At 36.6% G+C, this 23,225-nt stretch overlaps 1 protein-coding gene across 7 annotated transcripts in view; it reads right to left on the reverse strand.

Moving 5' to 3' along the window:
* Positions 1-23,225, reverse strand: part of LOC127420852 (NACHT, LRR and PYD domains-containing protein 12-like) — a 135,924-nt gene that overhangs the window by 14,385 nt on the left and 98,314 nt on the right. For 2 of the 7 annotated variants that reach the window (XM_051663420.1, XM_051663423.1), the window contains 3 exons: positions 9,853-9,881; positions 8,662-8,806; positions 3,514-3,687 (listed from right to left, as the gene is read on the reverse strand). The exons of 1 other annotated variant lie outside the window; for it this stretch is intronic. In XM_051663420.1, the coding sequence (XP_051519380.1) occupies positions 3,514-3,687; positions 8,662-8,806; positions 9,853-9,881 (348 nt within the window). The remainder of the gene's footprint in view (positions 1-3,513; positions 3,688-8,661; positions 8,807-9,852; positions 9,882-23,225) is intronic. 4 more of the 7 variants (XM_051663419.1, XM_051663424.1, XM_051663421.1 and 1 more) reach the window with 3 other exon arrangements.

A 23,225-nucleotide genomic window follows, 5' to 3' on the forward strand; every position in this document is an offset into this window, starting at 1 on the left:
ACACCATGACACATACAGTATATTATTATTGAATACGTCACAAGACAAAACTGTATGGATCCTTTTCACATATCTGTGTTTGCAGAGCGGAAGTAAAATCATAGTTGGGTAAACTTGAATGGCGGTGAATGGGAGAACACAACAAATGCAATTTTTGCTAACCTGTTTGCTCCAACAGCTAAAGAAAATATCAAAGAATACGATTTCACGACTTTTCAAAGGATGATAAAAATATAGAGTGCTGGATAACAGCAGTAATAAGAGAGAAATAGGCTAAATTTTCTGTCAGTAACTCAACAGCTGTCTTAACTCGATTTTTAAAATTTACTCCCCCATGGTAATATAATACAAAGTTCAATGTTATAAATTTGAAATATAAAACAGTTTTCTACATTTATGTTGTTAAATAAGGCAAAAACGTGTCATAACACATCTGTGAAAAGGATCCATTAGCGCACGTGAAGGACGAGAATCAGCCGGAATCAGTTTGACGCCGGGTTCACACATCCTCCGTGAGCGGGGCGTAAGCGGCGCCTTTTCATTTCGGCACCCATATTAACAGTCACGAGGTGACGTGTCCCAGATGCGGCAGTGAGTGGATAGTTTCGGCGTTGAGCCTATTTTTGCTGCGCGGCTCACGCTGGACTCAGCGGCTCTGAGTGTAGAAAATCAAAAATAATCAGGAGATTATAGAAAATAACCAAAAGTAAATAAAAATTATTTCGAAGTCAAACCTACAATACAGTACAATCTACAATCTGAATACAAACAAACACAAATTAGCTAAAAAGAATGAATAAATAAACCGCATTGCTTTTGTCTGTTTATGTAGGCTATAGGGATGTATGGGCTTTATTACATTAACTGATCACGACCAAGTTCACTGATAAACATAAACAAATACACATGACTGCCATTTTCACTGAAGCCACAATTTACCTCATTCAGATTTGCATGAACACATAATGGACGAGACCCGACTGATTGTGGAGGTTGAGAATTACAAAGTGCTGTACAATCCTCAGCATTTATTATAGAAGGATTTATTAGCAAAGGAAAAGGTGTGGGATACAGTAGCTTCAGCAGATTTGTGCAGATGGTAAGTTAATGTTTTAGTTTACAGTATGCCTTCATGTCCTATAGTCTACATAACAGATTTGTTTCAGGTGTTTTAACAAAACAAAAATATGCTGTTATTTGAATGTTATTACTTATTTAATCATTTATGGGCTGTCAGGTTGGATGCAAACTCTCGACACAGGAACACAGTTTTTTTCTCTGACTAAATGCAGATGATTAAGGACCCAATACTGTGTGGGCTGGGGTCTATCTGTAAATTATTTATCGTTGTGGTGTAAATGTTGTCCTTCTACTCATGTACAAACGATTTAATGAAGACCAAATTTGTTATAGTAATCAATTACCCCCTCTCAAAAAATTACATTATGGTCTTATGAAAGAAAATGTTTGGTGTAGGAACCCAGAGATAACTTTATTTTCTGCGCAGAGCCGCAACTGTGTCTCACAGAAGAGACGCGGCTAATGTGAATGCCCAACCTGACCGCGCTGCTCACGTCTCGATACGGAGGATGTGTGAACCCTGCGTGAAACTCTCATGTGCTGTTTTTCATGTGACACTGACCGTGCAGAGAAATGCCAGTTCTGGAGTTTGTGCTTATTTACATGACCCGCCTCATTATTTGAATTTTAAAGGATGCATATAAGATATAACGCCGGGTGTTTCCTTTAAAGACACGTGATTCCCCCACCAAACCACTGAAGCACAAACCACTCCCCACAGTCGTGACTAAACCCTCAGGAACGTTTTCATTGGTCATCTCAATCATGTAGTCACCTGTGAATAGTTCAGACTTCAGAAAGATTGTGAATGTATCCGATGTCAACAAACGGTAAGATGCACCTGCCGGTAGTTTTAAATAACATTTTGTTGTCAGAATTACTTGTTGGTTTTTGTAGAATTCAGTGCGAGTTTTTTCATCTTCATCGTATGAAGTCCGTGTTATGAATTCTATGCTAGGACTGCATGTCATAAAGTCATATTGTTTGCAAGATTTTATTAAAGAATGAAGAACAAATTAAAGAACAGAAAAATGATTTAAAAAAAATATATTTGTATTGTGTTAGCAATAAATTTATGTATGGATTTTTTTTTCCCATCCATAAGTTTCAGTTTTCTGTTGTTTTTTTTGTGTGTGTGTATTCAATAAAACAAATAATAAAAAAAATAATAATAAAATCACACTTGGTGTAGCGTTGTGTGGTTTTTTCACAGTTTTTGATTTAGTCTTTTGACGAAAATGTCCTTTAAAATTAGTCAATATTTCTTCATGTCTTATTAATTTATTTTAGTCAGTTTTACTCTGACGATAATGACATCTTTTAGTTGATGATGACGTGCAAAACGGACAAAAAGTGTGTCAAACTGTAACAGAGTAAACTTTAATTAAATATTAAAAATTCTAAACATTTTCTAATGTAATCACGTATCAAATATACATGCTGTCCTTGTTGTGAAAAACCTGAGCTCCTGAAATAATCATGAACAGACTGAAGTATTCACTACTTTTTAAAAGTTAGACTACTGTATTGTGAATTCTTCATGATTTAGAGACATATTAATTTTCTGTGAAAGGATATTACATTGCGTGTAGCGTGTTTCTTACGGAAACAGCGTATTCACAACGCAAGTTACGCAACACAAATTACGCATGTTCTGACTAGCACATCGTTTAGTTCAAGTTCATCTGTACATTTACTTCTCTGTGCAGATGTAAGTTGTTATATTACATAAACAGTATGTTAGGGATAAAGTGATTAATCTCTTGTATAAATAAGATGCGTATGAATGAGGTATTTACCCTGTTTGCATTAAGTGGTTTGGGGGAAAAAATCAAGTTTATCTTCAGCGGAACGCAATCTCCACCTCTGCTTTATTTCATTACGACACTGCTTCTCTATTTACTTACATCTTATTTTTGTATAATTCCCTCATATTTTGCGATCTACATCACCTGTTTGGAAAGTTTGTAATGTGTCCGGACTGTGAGCTGTTTTCTTCCTCTCCTCTATCATGCACTCGAGCTGAAGTGTTCCTCTCACACATCATCATTAGAGTTTCATATGATCTCATGTTAAATGAGATCAGACAACTCTGACAATGAAAATATTTGTTGGCAATGTTTTATTGCTGATGTTGACGATAACGTCGACTAATCGTTTCAGCCCTATGTCAGAATATCAGATCATGTGACTCTCAGACGATCTTCAGTTTACAGTGAGGATTCTCCAAACATGAGGGGGAGTAAATGACCAATTTTTCATTTTTTAGGGTAAAATTAGGACTCAATCTGATAAGTTAAAGCAACATTCTCTTCCGTTATCTGAGAGAACTACATTTTTTCAATATGTTGTTTTTCTCATTATTGTTAAATCATTGATTATTTACTACAGAAAGACAATAAAAGAAGATTTGAGAGTTTTGTGAAATCTTACAGCAGTATCTCCAGTTTACAGTGAGGATTCTTCAGTCCATCCGAGAGCAGCTTCACTCCTGAATCTCTTAGATTATTCCCAGACAGATCCAGTTTTCTCAAGTGTGAGGGGTTTGATCTCAGAGCTGAAGTCAGAGCAGCACAACCTTCATCTGTGACATCACAATTACTCAACCTGCAGAGAACAATGACGCACTCTTCACTGTCTCAGTTCACAACACACACATCAGTTTAACAGAGATTTGGTGGGGTGGGGGTAAGATCCCCCTTGAGCATTTTTACCGGCCCACCCGTTGTACCCAATGGCCAGTCCATCCCTGTTTATTCACCATTGTGTTGTTCCAAACCTATATGTCTTTCTTTCATCAGTGGAATAAAAAAGGAGATGTTAGGCAGAATAACAGCCTCAGTCACAATTCACTTTCATTGTATGGAAATAAAGATGTAAAGAAAGTGAATGGTAACTGAAAATTCTCTCATCATTTACTCACCCTCATGCCATCCCAGATGAGTATGACCTTCTTTGTTCTTCAGAACACAAATTAAGATTTTTAGAAGAATATTTCAGCTCTGTAGGACCATAAAATGAGAGTAAGTGGGTGCCAAATTTTGAAGCTCCAAAAAGCACATATAGCCATCATAAAAGTCTGTTCGACTCCAGTGGATTAATTGTCTTCTGGAGTGAAACGCTGTGTGTGTGTAAGAAATAGATCATATTTAAAACTTTTTTACAAAAAATGTTCACTTCCGACCAGCTGTGGTATGCACGTTCACGAGAGGATCGAGTTCAAGCTGCCTCTCACGTGACGTAAGCACATTGGCATGTCGATATCGTCGGATCTCTCGGCTGGTCTGAAATTGGCAGGGTAAAAAATGTTCACTGCACACCCTCAATATTTTGAGTGACTCAATGTGTGTTTTGAGTCAGCGAGCAGCTCAGGATCATTGATAGTGAATCTGTGTAAAGTTAGTCTTTCCTCTTGCGATGATACCCGCAGATGTAATCTAATGTTTTTCAGTAGGTTGAGGATCAGCACACACAAGCACCATTTAAAAAAGAAACAGATACAAATACAAATCCATAGCAAAACCAATTCAGCTTCTGTATAACATTCCTCCTCTGTTGTAAACAACACAGCGCTTCCGTATTTAAAATATTTCATGTGTCAGTTCTTAAACTTTCCAACTCGCTTACGTCACTTGAGAGTCTTTGTGTACTCGACCCTCATGAGCGAGCTGGGCGGAAGTGAAATATTAGTTAAACAGTTTTAAATAATGATCTATTTCTTAAACACACCTAGCGTTTCACTTCAGAACACATTAATTAATCCACTGGAGTTAATTTTATTCTGACTTTGTGTGCTTTCTGGAGCTTCAAAGATCTGATCACCATTCACTTGCATTGTATGAACCTACAGAGCTGAAATATTCTTCTAAAAATCTTCATTTGTGTTCAGCAGAAGAAAGAAAGTCATTCACATCTGGAATGGCATGAGGGTGAGTAAATGATGAGAGAACATAAATGTTTTGGTGAACTATCCCTTTAAAGGAATATTCCACTAATATTAAGCTCAATCAACAGCATTTGTGGCATTATGTTGATTACCACAAATTCATTTTGACTTGTGCCTCATCTTCTTAAACCAATTCAAAACTCGCAGTTACAGTGAGGCACTTACAATGGAAGTGAATGGGGCCAATTTTTGGAGGATTTAAATCCAGAAGTGTGAAGCTTATAATTTTATAAAAGCACTTACATTAATTCTTCTGTTAAAACTTGTGTATTATTTGAGATGTAAAGTTGTTTAAATAATAATTTTTACAGTCATTTTAGGGTTTGTTGACATTACATCATCATGGTAACAAAGTTGTAAGATTGGCTATAACTTTACACAGAAGTAACTCTAAAATCATGTTTACACTCATATCCTTTATGTCTTGTGGTTATACTTTTAAAACAGTGAGTATTTTAACATTCAAAAATTGGCCCCATTCACTTCCATTGTAAGTGCCTGATTGGAACCAAGATTTGTATTTTTTTAAAGAAAAGGAGCGACGAGTCAAAATAAATTTGTGCGGTAATCATCATTATGTGACAAACGCTGTCGACTGAGCTTAACTTAAATTGAACCCGGAATATTCCTTTAAGTTTAATTCAGTAAAAATATCTTATTGTTATCAAGTGTTTTGTCTTATTTTCCATTTAAAAATCTCTAAAGATTCTTAAAAATAAATACAAAACTTTATTTTCTGTGCAGAGCCGCAGCTGTGTCTCGCAGAAGAGAGGCGGCCAATGTGAATGTCTAACCTGACTAGTTAAAGAACCAAAAAAATAATAACTTTAAAAAAAAAAAAAATAATAAATAAAAAAAACGTTTTATTGTGTTGGCAATAAACTTATGGATGGAGTTTTTTTCCTCCATAAGTTCAAGTTTCTCAGTGTTAAGCCCCTGTTTTCTGTTGTTGTTTTATTTTGTGTATTCAATAATGAAAAAAATAAACAATAATAAAAAAAATAAATAAAAAAAATCTTTTAGTTGATGATGACGTGCAAAACGGACAAAGTGTCAAGCTGTATCAGACTAAACTTTAAATATTAAAACATTTAGAGAAATTCTAAACATTTTCTAATGTAATCACGTATCAAATATACATGCTGTCCTTGTTGAGAAAAACCTGAGCTCCTGAAATAATCATGAACAGACTGAAGTATCAGATACTTTTTAAAAGTTTTAAAAGTTAATATTACATTGCGTGTAGCGTGTTTCTTACGGAAACAGTGTATTCACAACGCAAGTTACGCAACACAAATTACGCATGTTCTGACTAGCACATCGTTTAGTTCAAGTTCATCTGTACATTTACTTCTCTGTGCAGATGTAAGTTGTTATATTACATAAACAGTATGTTAGGGATAAAGTGATTAATCTCTTGTATAAATAAGATGTGTTTGAATGAGGTTTTTACCCCGTTTTGAAGCGGTTCATTATGTCGGTGTTCAGCGCGTTCAACTCAGCAGCTCAAGCGGAGAATTAATGTATTATATGAATCCATGTCTAATATCTTCTTCTATATACAGATTCTCAAGATGTTTCTTCTTCTGTTTATATTTTGCAGTATCATTTTTATCTTGCCACATTTTCGCCTTGCTTCATTATTGTTGACAAAGTAAAAAACCTTTGTCGTCAAACATTTTCATCAGTGATTTCATTGATGAGATTAACACTGTGTGTGGCCAATCAGCACCGTGATTGAGATGACCAATGAAAATGTTCCTGAGGGTTTAGTCATGACTGCGGGGCGTGGTTTGTGTTTAAGTGGTTTGGGGGAAAAAATCACGTGTCTTTAAAAACGCTCTGACATGCAAGTTTATCTTCAGCGGAACGCAAGCTCCACCTCTGCTTTATTTCATTATGACACTGCTTCTGTATTTACTTACATCGTATTTTTGTATAATTCCCTCATATTTTGCGATCTACATCACCTAAAGCTGTTTGGAAAGTTTGTAATGTGTCCGGACTGCGAGCTGTTTTCTTCCTCTCCTCTATCATGCACTCGAGCTGAAGTGTTCCTCTCACACGTCATCATTAGAGTTTCATATGATCTCATGTTAAATGAGAGAAAACGAATATTCGACAACAAACATTTTGGTCGACAATTTTTTATTGACGATGTTGACGATAACGTCGACTAATCGTTTCAGCCCTATGTCAGAATATCAGCTCATGTGACTCTCAGATGATCTTCAGTTTACAGTGAGGATTCTCCAAACATGAGGGGGAGTAAATGATTACAGATTTTTCATTTTTTAGGGTAAAATTAAGGGTGCTTTCACACTGGCAGTTTAGTTCGAAAGAGCACGGTTCGCATGAAAAATTGGTAATGTGAAAGCTGTCACACGCACCGCGGTACCAAACCCGAAACTACCTGTAGGAGGTGGTCTGAGTTCGGTTGCAATGGAACTGTAGCACGATTCACGTGAATGTGAAAGCAACTCAGACTCGGGTGCGCACTTGTTCAGGAAGTAAAGTAACCTGCGCGTGCGTTTTAGCCGATGACGACATTATTAGTTTTGACAACACACGAGGATCCACACATTCCTGAAATTCCCAAAAAGTAATGTGTAGAGCGGAGGAGGGCGGGGCCGGGCTGGAACGACACACGCCCGGTCCCCAATCAGCCTGATGGGGCACGTGAGGGATAAAGGCGGCCAGAGATGACAGTTCAAGAGAGAGAAAATTACAGGCAGCTGCCCTGTGTGTGGTTATGTTTGTGTGTTTTTGGTTAAGTTGATCATTAAAATATTATTTATACTGTTAAGCCGGTTCCCGCCTCCTCCATTCCACTGAACTGTGTTACACTGGTGCCAAAACCCGGAAAGGAGGAGGGATGCCCGTCGCAGAGTCCTCGACACTGCCGTCCACCCAGGGGAGCGCCGCTGCCATCTGCTGGGGGACGGAGTAGCCCGACCACCCGGACGCGGGGAACGGCTGCCGTCCGCGAGGCAAGTGGGGACTGGACTCCCCGAGCACCTGGAGCGATGGAGCTGCTGCCAGTGGTGGAGGAGTGCCCTGCTGTCCCCCAGAAACGCAAGGGGTCGAGAGAAGACCGCCGTCCACGAGGGGAGAAGGGAAGCAACTCCCCGACTGCCTGGAGCGGTACGGCCGCTGCCAGGGGTGGAGGAGTGTCCCCACAGGTTGCCGGGAACGCGGAGGGGTGTTCTGTCTGCTGGGGGTCGGAGGTCTGACTCCGGTCTGACTCCGTCCACCCCGGGGAGGAGCGGCTGCCGTCCACCTGAGAGGGTGGAGGAGTGATCGAGGACCACGCGATGGCGCATCAGAGAACTGGTGAGTTTCTTTTTCTCTCTCTCCTCTCTCGCTCCGTGTTAGCCTTTCCCTCACCTATTTTTTTTGTTCCCCCTCCTGTCTGCTCCCAGGTTGAGGAAGGCGGGGATGAACCGCCGGCAGTCAGGGCGCAAGGCACAGTGTGAAAGCTCCCTAAGACTCAATCTGAAGTGTTAAAGCAACGTTCTCTTCCGTTATCTGAGAGAACTCTGTTTTCAATGTTTCTTTTCTCATTATTGTTAAATCATTGTTATTTACTGTAGAAAGAGAATGAAGGAGGATTTGAGAGTTTTGTGAAATCTTACTCCAGTATCTCCAGTTTACAGTGAGGATTCTTCAGTTCATCAGAGAGCAGCTTCACTCCTGAATCTCTTAATTTATTATATGTCAGATTCAGTTCTTTCAGGTGTGAGGGGTTTGATCTCAGAGCTGAAGTCAGAGCAGCACAACCTTCATCTGTGACATCACAATTATACAACCTGCAGAGAACAATGACACACTCTTCATTCTCTGTTCACAACACACACATCAGTTCAACAGGAGAATATTACCATATCTGTGTCCATTTAATATTTTTTCACATTTATGTGTGTTTGTGTTTCAAATGTGTAAAGAAACACATCAATTCAATATGAAACAAAAATATCTAAATATGAATCTAGCTAATACTTAATCAACCATCTTTACTGATGATGAAAAAGCTTTAATTCAATCAAAACAAAGATTAATAAAATCAGATATCTTTTTAAATATCAGACACAAAATAATTTGTTTTATGTTTTGCTTTCTTCATAATTCTTCATTTTAGCTAATGTGGTTTATTTTAAATTCTGTAAATGAATCAATTGTGACTTTTCTGTCTGGTTTCTCTGTTCTCTGATTCTGGTTCTTGATTTAGATTTGTTTGTTTCTCTACTGAACTTCTGGACTTCTCTGATCTTATGATCGTTTATTGGATGATGTTTTTTGGATTTACATTTTGACTAGATCAGTTTCTATAGTATTTCCTAATAACACGTGACACATAGTTCACATATAACTCCATATTATTGTAAGAATTGTTGCAATTTTGCACTATTTAAAAATATTTCTGTCAGAATATCAGATCATGTGACTCTCAGATGATCTTCAGTTTACAGTGAGGATTCTCCAAACATGAGGGGGAGTAAATGACAGATATTTCATTTTTAGGGTAAAATTAGGACTCAGTCTGATAAATTAAAGCAAAATTCTCTTCCGATATCCGAGAGAACTCTGTTTTCAATGTTTTTTTTTCTTATTATTGTTAAATCATTATTATTTACTGTAGAAAGAGAATGAAGGAGGATTTGAGAGTTTTGTGAAATCTTACTCCAGTTTCTCCAGTTTACAGTGAGGATTCTTCAGTTCATCAGAGAGCAGCTTCACTCCTGAATCTCTTAGTTTATTATTTGACAGATCCAGTTTTCTCAAGTGTGAGGGGTTTGATCTCAGAGCTGAAGTCAGTGCAGCACAACCTTCATCTGTGACATCACAATATCTCAACCTGCAGAGAACAATGACACACTCTTCACTCTCTCAGTTCACAACACACACACACATCAGTTCAACAGGAGAATATTACCATTTCTGTGTCTATTTAATATTTTTTTTCTTCAAATTGATGTGTGTTTGTGTTTCAAATGTGTAAAGAAACACAATTCAATATGATACAAAAATATCTAAATATGAATCTAGCTAATACTTAATCAACCATCTTTACTGATGATGAAAAAGCTTTAATTCAATCAAAACAAAGATTAATAAAATCAGATATCTTTTTAAATATCAGACACAAAATAATTTGTTTTATGTTTTTCCTTCTCTTTCTTCATGATTTTGTTTTCTTCGTAATTCTTCATTTTATCTAATGTGGTTTATTTTAAATACTGTAAATGAATCAATTGTGACTTTTCTGTCTGGTTTCTCTGTTCTCTGATTCTGGTTCTTGATTTAGATTTGTTTGTTTCTCTACTGAACTTCTGGACTTCTCTGATCTTATGATCGTTTATTGGATGATGTTTTTTGGATTTACATTTGGACTAGATCAGTTTCTATAGTATTTCCTAATAACACGTGACACACATAGTTCACACATAACTCTATATTATTGTAAGAATTGTTGCAGTTATGCACTATTTAAAAATATTTCTGTCAGAATATCAGATCATGTAATTCTGAGATGATCTTAAGTATCTTTGGTTTTATCTCAGATCTGAAGTCAGAGCAGCACAACCTTCATCTGTGACATCACAATCACTCAAGCTGCAGTAAGATAAAAAAAGACGAGATATGTACTGACACAAGCTGCAATTAAAAATATAATCTTACAGACAGTAAAAACCTACAAATAAACAAACTAGGGATGTGATGGTATATAAATGTTCTTATCATGATAATTGCTGAAGCATTTGTCACAGTACATGGTATTATCACATATTGTATTGAATTACAAAATGGGTTGAAAGATAAATAAACTTGTTCTTAATTACAAGATTTAGTTACTTGTTTTGTTCTTTTTAAATTAAATGATCACAAAGAAAGTAACTTTGCAAAGATCAAACCATATACGATTCAAAGAGACATGGTGGCTTTCAAAAGTCTGAATCTGAATTTATCTAATTTATTATGGGTTATTTTCATCGTATATGAACAAGTAACAATAATGGTGACATTTTGAAGGAAAAGTGTAATTGAAAATGAAACATGAATTTCAGAGTTTCCTAATAATTTGGTTTGTCTTCTTATTACTGTAAGAGTTGGGAATGTTAATTTGATGGAAATGCTACAGTGCATTCAGAAAAATCTAAACAATTTAGTTAATAGGTTATCTAGAGATTTTCACAGTATTTTGAAGTGCTCATTTGAAGTAGTATACCTTATTATTGAATATGTCTATGTGAGGAGGAGGGTGGCTAATCAGCCGAGGAGGGAGCCACAGGCAGCTGCCATGTGTGTCTGTTTATGTTTGTTTTAAAATCATTGAAAGTTTATGTTTACTGTTCAGCTGGTTCCCGCCTCCTCCTTGCCTGACATTTGTACTGTTACAGTCTAAAACAAACATTAATGGAAAAACAGCCCAAATCTTAAGCCGCCTTTTCACTGTCTCCGACATTCATGTCTGACTTTCGTATCCCCCTAGTGGCGGTCGTGATGAACTGTCAGTTTGCTCACAATGGCTTTTAGTCAAAGGGAGAATCAACGTTTTACCTAAGATAAGAATTACATTACTGTGAGTGATTTTGTTACAAGTATTAAGTGTTTATGATAAAGTTAAACAAAAAAGTATTAATAATTCTCACCTCACGCACATACAACACATCCGGTCGGGGGGCATATGGTCTAGTCGCTAGAGTTCAAATTTTTTTAACGCATGCAAAGCTCAAATAGGATCCGAAAATTTCCTCTCCATAGGAAATGAATGACTTCCGATCTATCGGAGATCGTTTGTCATGTGCAGTGAAAAGGTTGACTTTACAGTGCGAAAACAGAGTACACTGTACTCTGATCTCTAAAGATTTTGAGCAATTATTCAATTATCTGTTTATGATTGTTACTCAAATATTTGCAGTAGTGAACATAATAATGACTAAATCAATTTGCTTTAAGCAGCCAGCAAGACAGAATTTCATGAATTAAATGTTTGCAATAACTGTTGTGTTTTAACATGTTCTTTCAACTTTAAAAAAAGAATTGAAAAAAAAATTGCCCATGACCAGCTCTACAAAGAGGATGTTGTTACAGAAGCCTGTTATGAAGTATTGTTGAAAGCAGTTTGCTGCAGTTTTTAAGGATTGTGTCCACTCATTAAAAATAAATTGCATCACTTTTTCTGAACAGCTATACTTCCCTCTCACTTCAGCTGCTGTATGTTTGTCTGTCCATGAAAAAATTTCCTCACCTGCTAGTGACCAGGTGACACACACACTTCTTGGGACTCCCAGAATTTTTACAATGATGTTTTAAAAATGTTGTGATTATTGTGAGTGTTACTTACTGAACTGATTTGGATTCTTTAATCACAGGCAGCAGATACTGAAGAACTTCATTTGCTTTATTTTGTGCTCCTTTAAACTGTTTCAGATCAAACACATCCATCTTCTGCTCTGAGGTCAACAACACAAACACTACAGCTGACCACTGTGAAGAGGAGAGTTTTGTCTCTCTTATTTTTCCAGATTTCAGATAATCTTGGATCTCCTTCACAAGTGAATCATCACCCAGTTCATTCAGACAGTGAAACAGATTGATGGATTTCTCTGGAGAGTGATTCTCCCTGATCTTCTGCTTGATGTATTTCACTGTTTCCTCTTTGTTGTAGGAGCAGCTTCCTGTCTGTGTCGGTAATTCTTGTAAGAGAGTGTGATTAGACTCCAATAAGAGACCCAGAAGAAAACGTAGGAAAAGGTCCAGATGTCCATTCTTACTCTGTAAAGTCTCATTCACAGCTCTCTGATGCAGGTCAAACATAGAAACCTGTTGAATGAACTGTTTAAAAAAGTCAAAAACTTCAGAGAACAGACTTTGTTTGGTGATTTGTTTAAACACATTTATGTTGTTGTTTGTAAAGGAGAGGTGCACATATAGAGCTGCTAGATGTTCCTGAATGCTCAGATGAACAAAGCAGAACACTTTCCCCTGATACAACCCAAACTCCTCTCTGAAGATCTGAGTGCACAATCCTGAGTACACTGATGCTTCTGTCACATCAATGTCACACTCTCTCAGGTCTTCCTCATAGAAGATCAGATTGCCTTTCACAAGCTGCTCAAAAGCCAGTTTCCCCAGTTTGAGGATCATGTCTCTGTCTTTACTTTTCTTCTCATAGTCCTTCTCATGTTTGATGTTTGTCTGAATGATCAGGAAGTGTGTGTACATTTGAGTCAGAGTCTTGGGGAACTCTCCACTCTCTGCTTCACTCAACATTGTCTCTAGAACAGTGGCTGAAATCCAGCAGAACACTGGGATGTGACACATGATGAAGAGGCTCCTTGATGACTTCAGGTGTGTGATGATTCTATTGGCCAGACTCTGATCTCTGATTCTCTTCCTGAAGTATTCCTCCTTCTGTGGGTCATTGAATCCTCGTACCTCCGTCACTCGATCAACACACTCAGAGGGGATGAGATCAGCTGCTGCTGGTCTGGAGGTGATCCAGATGAGACCAGAGGGAAGCAGATTCCCCTTGATGAGGTTTGTCAGCAGCACATCCACTGAGGCTGATTCAGTGACATCACACAATCTCACATTGCTCTGAAAATCAAAAGACAGACGACACTCATCCAGACCATCAAAGATGAAGAAAACTTTAAATTCATCTCTGGATATTTCCATTTCTTTTGTTTCAGTGAAGAAAATCTGAAGCAGATCTGAAAGACTGAGTTTTTTGTCCTTCATCAAATTGAGTTCTCTGAAAGGAAGTGGAAATATGAGGTGGACGTCCTGATTGGCTTTCCCTTCAGCCCAGTCCAGAATGAACTTCTGTACAGAGACTGTTTTTCCAATGCCAGCGACTCCCTTTGTCAGCACAGTTCTGATGGGTTTGTCTTGTCCAGGTAAAGGTTTGAAGATGTCATTGCATTTGATTGGTGTGTCCTCTGTTGCTGCTCTTCTGGATTGTGTCTCAATCTGTCTCACCTCATGTTCATTATTGATCTCTCCTCTTTCACTCTCTGTGATGTAGAGCTCTGTGTAGATCTCATTCAGGAGTGTTGGGTTTCCCTGCTTTGCTGTTCCCTCACACAAACACTGAAACTTCTTCAGCAGATTGGATTTGAATGTGCTTTGGACTTCAAAATGTTGAGAGTGACTGTAAGATTGAAATCAGTGTTAATTTTTAGTTTTTCAATATTTTAACACTACAAAGAAAGTGCAAAAACATTTTAAAGTATGTAACCATTGCAGCTTTTAGTATTAAGGAAATAACAGTGCATTCAAATTGAAATAATTCTTATTCTTATTATTAAAACATAAAAATATCTATTTTGTGCAATGAAATACAAAGTAATAGTGAAATTAAATACTTAAAATATCTATTCAATAATATCTGAGGTGATAAAAGATCATTAAGATCATTCTCATGTGTATTTATGTAGTAATGTGAAAATCAATCCAAGAAACACTTTTATTTTACCTGAAACATGTGTTTTCATTACAGTGTGTTGGTACATTCATAGACTGATCTCTCTTCTCGAGCACACAGGTTTGTTCTTGTATGTCTGATCTGGGCAGCAGTACGGGCCTTAATCAGACAATGAAGAGAATCAGACACAAACAGACACTGAAATTAATATTAGGTATTGAACTGAGTGATGTGATCTTGCTGGCCTTATTAAAAAAAACAAACAAATAGAGTCAACAAATAGAGATGATCTACAGTTAATTAAAGGGGTAGTTCACAAAAATTTTTAATTCTCTCATCATTTGCTCATCCTCATGCCATCCCAGATGTGTATGACTTTCTTTCTTCGGCAGAACACAAATGAAGATTTTTAGAAGAATATCTCAGCTCTGTAGGTTCATACAATGCAAGTGAATGGTGATCAGACATTTGTAGCTCCAAAAATCATGTAAAGGAAACATAAAAGTAATCCATATGATTTCAGTGGTTAAATCCACATCTTTAGGAGCAATACAATATGTGTGGGTGAGAAACAGATCAAAACTTACTCTAAATCACCACTTTCAATTTCAGATGTGAAAGTGAAACTAAACAGGCACCACATGTGACTTTCAGATGTAAAAGTGAAAGAGGAGATTTAGAGTAAAAAGGACTTACATTTTGAGGGTGAAAAAATGAGATAATTTTCATTTTTAGGTGAACTATCCCTTTAAGCCAGTGTGATATTACTTGTGTTTCACTGTTTGTCAGTCTACAGTATGTGACTCCAGTAGTCATCAACACACATTCCCCTTAAACTAATTACACAAGGAGATAAGGAACAATCTCAGAAATGAATCATACAAACATGTAAAACACAGAGTGAAAAGTATAAACTACACTCATAACTTTCACTCTCATCAGGTTTTCTGAATATTCCCTTGTTAATATTACCAGAGACTATTTAGCAGAGACGGGTTGCTTCTATTAAAATGAATGGTAGTGATGTTTCATTCGTGAATCAATCAGTCTTGGTGAATGAATCATTTTCGTTCACCTCCATACGCTGACTCATATTTTTAGTTCACTGATGTCTCTCCCTTTCGAAGCCAGTGAGTTCTACTGTTTTCATGCCTGTAAAGACTGACTATAGCACGAGTCAATACCTTTCGAGTGCACGCTGTGAAGGAGCATTTCATTGGCTTATAGGAATACGCAAAACATAATCCACATTTTATGAATATTTAAAAATGATTGAAGAACATACAATTAAAAGGACATGAATTACAGATGGAAATAATAATAATAATAACTTTATTTATATAGCTCCTTTCAGCAATCCAGCACAAAGTGCTTCACAAAACATAAAATCAAAAAAACACTCAGTAAAACACGTGGTTAAAACTAAAATTTACAAAGTAGTAAAATCAAGTTGATACGAGTTTTTAAACGAGATCTAAAAACAGACAGATTCAGCAGATCTAATGTCACAGGGCAAGCTGTTCCATAATCATGGGGCTTTGGTGCAGATCCTGTACGTGGCTGCTCAGCGTTCAGGCTCGCGTTCAGCTGTACACAGATGCTGAGTGTTCACGTCAAAATCTAAGTATACTTTAGGCATAAGACTTGGCATTTGTGGTGCCAACTGTTATGGTGTTTAAACTCTATTTTGAAGTGTCTTCATACTTTTGTAGACATGCAAATTCTATTCGTCTTCCATTGTGTTTCTTTTAAAGACTGACTTTAGCATGAGCCAATAGCATTTGAGAGCGGATTGTGACGGAGCATATCAATGGTTGGACCCACTGAGTGAATACACCCCTTCAACTAAACTAGTCAGTCATTTAGTTCGTGTCGTGAACAAACTTGAATGTACAGGACTGGTAAACTTGTTTGCGAGATGCGACAGTCATGAACAAATCAGCTGTCATGAACGATGATCAGCTGAATAAGAGGAGGAGCTGCAAGACGTTCGTTCATATTGTCAATCTCGTTCAACGAGAAAAGGAGCCGGATGAATTATGATTAAAAGTGAGTGATGACCACACATTACAATGACATACGGACGTTATTGAAACTCATAATTATTTTTAGGCTAGTATTGTTATCCTTTCTTTGTATAGCATGATAAAAAAAAAAAAAGTTGTTCCCAGCATGCTTTGCTTTGGACTCAATAGGAGGAGTAAATGTTAACAGTACGTGTCATTTTATGTGTTATTGTGTAAGATGAATATAAAAGTAGGATATTTGCTAGTATTGAATGTTTTGTTCTGTTGAGATTCAGAAGATTTACGGTTATGTTGAAGTTTTGGGGGTTACCATTTTGGTGAAAAGTGGAGCTTGAGCTTATGACTGAGCTATGATCTTAGGAAAGGTACATGTGGTACATGATATGTATTATTTCTTTATTGGACAATTTCTGTGTTAATCAGAACATAGTTACCAAGCTGCACTCTTTAGTGCTTTCCACCATCATGTATTTAACATACTTAAATTCACTGTATAGTATATGAAGAACTTAAAGCTCTAAAGAGATATAAATGTTTTAAAAATGGGGATTAATTGGGGTTATTTTGACATGCCAAATTTTATTGGGTTTATCCAATTTAATTAGGTTCCCTCAAAAAGTATTTGAGCTGAGATTACACATTTAAACACATTAAAACATGTGGAATCACAGTCCACAATTGAATAAAGTTCAGCAAAATAGTTTTTGTGTGCATTATATCATACTAACTGGCCTATCTTGATAAAACTGTTGTACCTCAGACCAGTTGATGTGTGTTCACCCTTAAACTTTAATGGTTTATCCATAGACTGGTCACTCTTCATGGACACACAGCTGGGCTCCGGTGAGTCTGATCTCTTCATATGGAGTTGACTTTAACAGAATAGAGACAAGAGTTGATATAATTGATATTCTTTAACATAGAAATAATATACTGTATCTATCTATCTTGATAAAACTGTTTTACCTCAGACCAGTTGATGTGTCTTCACCCTTAAACTTTAATGGCTTATCCATAGACCGGTCACTCTTCATGGACACACAGCTGGACTCCGGTGAATCTGATCTCTTCATATGGAGTTGACTTTAACAGAATAGAGACAAGAGATGATATAATTGATATTCTTTAACATAGATAGAGACACAGTATATTATTTCTATCTTGATAAAACTGTTTTACCTCAGACCAGTTGATGTGTCTTCACCCTTAAACTTTAATGGTTTATCCATAGACTGGTCACTCTTCATGGACACACAGCTGGACTCCGGTGAGTCTGATCTCTTCATATGGAGTTGACTTTAACAGAATAGAGACAAGAGTTCATATTAGTTCATTTAAACCTTATGAAGACAATTAAAACATCTTCTACCAACAGTTGGTCATATGACAACACAATGATGTGACAATGATGTGACAAAACTGGACTGAGTGGTGTTCGAAAAATATCATCAGATTTATAGATAATTGGGCAGGTTTTTTGGGTAGACCTGACCTGCTAAAAAGAGACACACGTCATCCCTCCAGGGAATATGCTGCTCCCCTCTCTAGTGATATGGCTCATAGTCTTAATAGTGTTTGGGTGCGTTGCACCAAGAGGGATTAATCTTAAATTTAGATTAAATCAAGATTTATTCGAAAAATTCTGTTGCACCAAATTTTAAAGTGATAGTTCACCCAAAAATGAAAATTCTCTCATTATTTACTCACCCTCATGATATAATACTTTAAGTATTTTTTAACTAAGTTATCGCTTCCGGTAAGCTTCAGGAGAGGGTGGAGATCATGCGGTTTCCTGTGTAACGTATTCGCGTTGCCTTGATACGGAGGTAATCTCATGTTCTCCACTTGGTTGAGACATCCAGGATAAGCACACAAACACACCATTGTGAGTAAAGAAACAGATAAATGCAGATCTAAACCAAAACCAACCAATCCACTGTACAGAGTTCCTCCTTCTCACTTGTAAACAGCGCTGATCTTCCAGCTGTGACGCACTTGCCTCAGTTCTCAAGTATTTCAAATGGCAATGTGATTACGTCATTTAAGTAAAAAAAAGTACTTAAATATTTATCTTTTTCGCACCAAAAGTGATCATTTTGTTTTATTTTTGTTTTAGAAGACATTAACCGCTGTCATATGGATGATGTTTTTGCTGACTGTCTGTGATTTTTGGGGCTTCAAAAGAGAAATCATGGAGATATTTTTCTGTTTTTCTTCAAATGTGTTCTGGTGAATATAGAAAGTAATACACATCTGGGATATCATGAGGGTGAGTAAATAATGAGAGAATTTTCATTTTTGGGTGAACTATCCTTTTAAACCTTGTTTAAAATAATCAGGGTTACACTTCAACCACATTTTGATGCCGATTTAAATTTCACATTTAATCTAGATTAACTTTAATCCTGTTGCTCCATTAGTTAAAACTCTGATTTAAATCTCATTCAGGGATTGCCTTTAAACTTGTAGCTGAGGTGGTTTAAATAAAAAATACTGACCTACAATTAAAGATGAATCACTGGGTAAGCGATCAGTGGAAGTGCCATCAGCCAATTAAAATGATACAGTGCAATCCACTTATTTCTCATGCAGGTTAAGAAATCTTCATGGTTCTGCACAAGTTATCCCTTCGACTGCATTTGGATCAATTGCTATCATGAGTGAGTCAGAATCAAACCTGTTAAAGAGTGTTATTTACATTTTCTTCATGTTTAAATGTTGAAGCTGAAAGTAGTTTCATAATCAGTGTGGTGGTGGTGTAGTGGACTAAAGCACTGAACTGGTAAGCAAAAGGTTGTTGGTTCAATTCCCACAGCCATCACCATTGTGTCCTTGAGCAAGGCACTTAAATCCAGGTTGCTCCAGGAGGATTGTCCCTGTAATAAGGGCACTGTAAGTCACTTTGGATAAAAGCATCTACCAAATGCTTAAATGTAAATAATCAAAATATTACAGCTGACATATTTCCATAATTCATGTAATGAGTGAACATCAGCTGGCCTGAAATTTTCTCACACTGGCCCCGTTTTTAAGCCCTGCATATTATTTCATTATTATTTATTATTTAATTTGCATTGAATTTAGTGTTTGAATTTGAGTATGTACATGCTATGCAGTGTGAGAAATATAGTGTTTATAAATTGTGTTTTCTTTCTGCATTTACTCTGAAGAGTGTTTTTATTTGCAGGAGCAGCGCAGATCTCTTCTTGGTACCATGCAAGCAGTGTGGAAACGGAGGCACAACCTCGGATAATGCACCTGTAAGGCTCTGTAGATGTATACGGCTCAATGGACAGAGCAGCACGAGCACAAAGCTCTTAAACTCGCAGCTTTGCAAGAATCAGTAAGAAACAAAGCACGAGAAGCAGAAACCATTTGAATTCGGCACAAAATTCTACATCACCACCCTTGAATTTACTATAGTAACACTAACTGTACTTTAGGCAGAAATAGATTGATAATAAATATTATCATATCGCTACTTCAGCTTTATTAAATTTGTCATACATTAGGGGTGTGAGGGAATATAATACATTTTTGTTACAACTTGTATTTATTGATTTTACCTGTGTTTAGAGTAGGTCTACTGTTTATAATTACAAAAATCCCATAGTTTGTTTTATCGAAATCATGTTACATCTAACCATGACAGTGAAGAAGATCCATGCTTCCATGTGTTCTCTATGGTCTTGTTACAAATACCACTGTTAAAACTATATAAATAAAATAATTAATGAATAAATAAATGTCAAAAAAGGCAAATGTAAAATATATTAACAATATCACTTTTATTATTAGTTTCTGTCTTCACATTTTCATGTTATAGGCCCCAGATATAGCCCAACATCTGCTTGTATTCAAGAAACACAAGGTTTGGTCTCACATTCATGACGCGTAAGCCTGCTGAATTTATTAACTAAACTTAATTAAAAAAAAGTTGAGAACCACTGGATTATATGTTCAAAAATTGGGAACAAGTGTTAGGTTCTATATTGTATGTGTCAGCTGACAACTTCTGGGCCCACACACTAACTGGATTTCAAGAAAGTTTCAATGTTGATGAATTCTGCAGGTTTTGCCTAACTAGTCGACAAGAGATTGACAAGCACAAGGTCAAAGAGGGAGTGTTTCCACTGACAACAATCTAAACTCACAAACAGACTCTTGAAGAGTTGAAAAATAATTAACTGGTGTCCCTGTATGGAGTAAAGAGAGACTTTGTTCTTGAGAAAATGTCTCATTTCCACACTGTACAAGGGTTTCCTCCAGATTTTATGCATGACCTCTTTGAATGCATCATACCAACAGAGTCTATGCATAAAGTCCCTGATTTCCAAAAGGTCCTATCTTTACAAGTTTACTGATAAAACCAACAAATTTAAAAGTCATTTGTGTCAAAATATTCAGTTGGTGGAAACAGCCATGAAAACTGGACTCTGTTAAGATTACTGCCATTGATGATTGGTCACAGAGTTCCAGAGGGAGACAAAACTTGGCAGATCTTATTAGATATGAAAGATCTTGTTGAACTCCTGGCTACTGGACATTTTTCCAACGAGACATTGTCTCATTTAGAGTGCAAAATCTCAAAACACAGATGCTTCCTGAAGGAGGTGTTCCCAGATTTCCATCTGCTCACCAAGCATCACTTCTTGGAGCACTATCCTGAAATGATTTGGCAATTTGGGCCGCTGACTGATTTTTGGACCATTCGCTTTGAAACAAAGCACAAATTCTGTTCACCAACAATCATGCCACAGTCCAAATCACTGAGCTCACATTTTTCCCCATTCTGATGGTTGATGTGAACATTAACTGTAGCTCCTGACCCGTATATGCATGATTTTATGCACTGCACTGCTGCCACACGATTGGCTGATTAGATAATCGCATGGACATCCAGTAAGTGGCAGTTCTGCGGACGGAAATGCCTTGTTGATGAGAGAGGTCAACAGAGAATGGCCAGACTGGTTTGAACTGTCAAAGTCTACAGTAACTCAGATAACCACTCTGTACAATTGTAGTGAGAAGAATATCATCTCAGAATGCTACTCTGAGATGCGGGTTGGCAGGTATATATATATAAGAACAACATTAAAATCATACGAAAGACAGTTTAAAGAGAGTACCTGCATCCTGGAGAGAAATCTCCATCTCTGAATGTTTGTGTGTCGTCCATGAATCATTCAGTCTTCATGAAGCTGCCGGTGAATTTAATGAGTCAGAGATAGTGATTCAGACACCTGATCTAAAAAGACAATTTGTCAGAGACATTTACTATTAGGCCTACATTAAATATAAATATCATTTAAACTTTATTTGAATGTAGTGTTTGTGGGGACAGATTTATAGGTTTTTAAAGGTATTTGTACTTTTTAGAAACCTGTATTTACTCGAGCTGTTCAGTGCTGTTATAAATGTTGTTTCACTTTGCTCCAAATGCAGAAGAAATCAGTGTTTCTTCAAACTTAACAAACAATTAAATACACTCTGTTTTAGTTCAGATGCTAATGATATTACTGTGTGTAACTGACTGTAGTACACAACAATACAAGCCAATAATATACAAACTATAAAAAAGTTCAAGACTCTGATAAGAAGTCAAGTACCATGAAAACAGACACTACTTCAGTTTCAGCTCGTCATATATTTTATTTGATATAAACTGGGCATATTACGTGGATCTACATTAATATTCTGGTTTTAGATAACTTAAATATAAATAAGTAGAATAACCTAGATTACATTGGATTAAAATCCATGTTTACAGAAATGTTTGGCCTCCATGATGACAGAGAACCACTAAACGTGCAACTTTATTAATTTACACCATTAAAATAATGTTTTAAATAACTGTAAAGAGACAAATATTGTCAACAACAAATCAGTAAAAATATCATATACATATATATATATATATAAACAGCAGTTAACACAGTGCTGCTGTTCTTGGAGGCTCAACAAACAATAAAGAGAATAAAGAGTCATTTTCAGTAAGTGATGTTTACCAACAGTGTGCAAAACGGTTTCATATGTATATGTCAATCAAATAGAGAAATACGATATCCAAATGTTGATTTTATTTGATTATAAATTAATGAGGAAGTCACCTGCGTCTCACCTGAACACTCACCTTGATCGAAATGTTACTAAATCGGTTACAAGTTCTCAAAATTCTTCAACGTTTTCCATCAACTACACTTAAATTCCTGCATAAGTGACAATAATCATTACTAGTACACACTTTTAAACTCAGTTTTCCTCGTGTAAATAATCCTGTTATTCTCGGGTATTAAATGGCGTATTTGACTAATAGTACACCTGTAAAATCTATTTTCTTTTCTCTTTACATCATTATAACTCTCCTAAAATGTACCTCATACATTCCCTTCCAAAGGGACCGTTACCTTCTCACTCAAAGCGCTCGCGCTCGTTAAAGAGTGGCGTGCTGTCATAGCAACCATGTTACGTTCCGTTTGTCCTATGAAGGCCGTTTAAACGAGACACATTTTGACTTTCTTCTTCTTCGTTTTATGGCGGTTGGTAAACCAGCAATTGGTGCATTTCCGCCACCTACTGGTATGGAGTGTGGGGCATTGACGTCATGGTAAATAAATAAACAAAAACCTATTCTTAAATCCTGTTTTTCAAATGTGTGTCCTTCAAATATATTAGTAAACATTTATATACTCTTCAATCCTTATTTAATAGGCTTTTCAGTGAAAGCGGAGTAATATCTATA

The sequence above is a fragment of the Myxocyprinus asiaticus genome, chromosome 30, assembly GCF_019703515.2.
Source record: "Myxocyprinus asiaticus isolate MX2 ecotype Aquarium Trade chromosome 30, UBuf_Myxa_2, whole genome shotgun sequence".
Classification (NCBI taxonomy): domain Eukaryota; kingdom Metazoa; phylum Chordata; class Actinopteri; order Cypriniformes; family Catostomidae; genus Myxocyprinus; species Myxocyprinus asiaticus.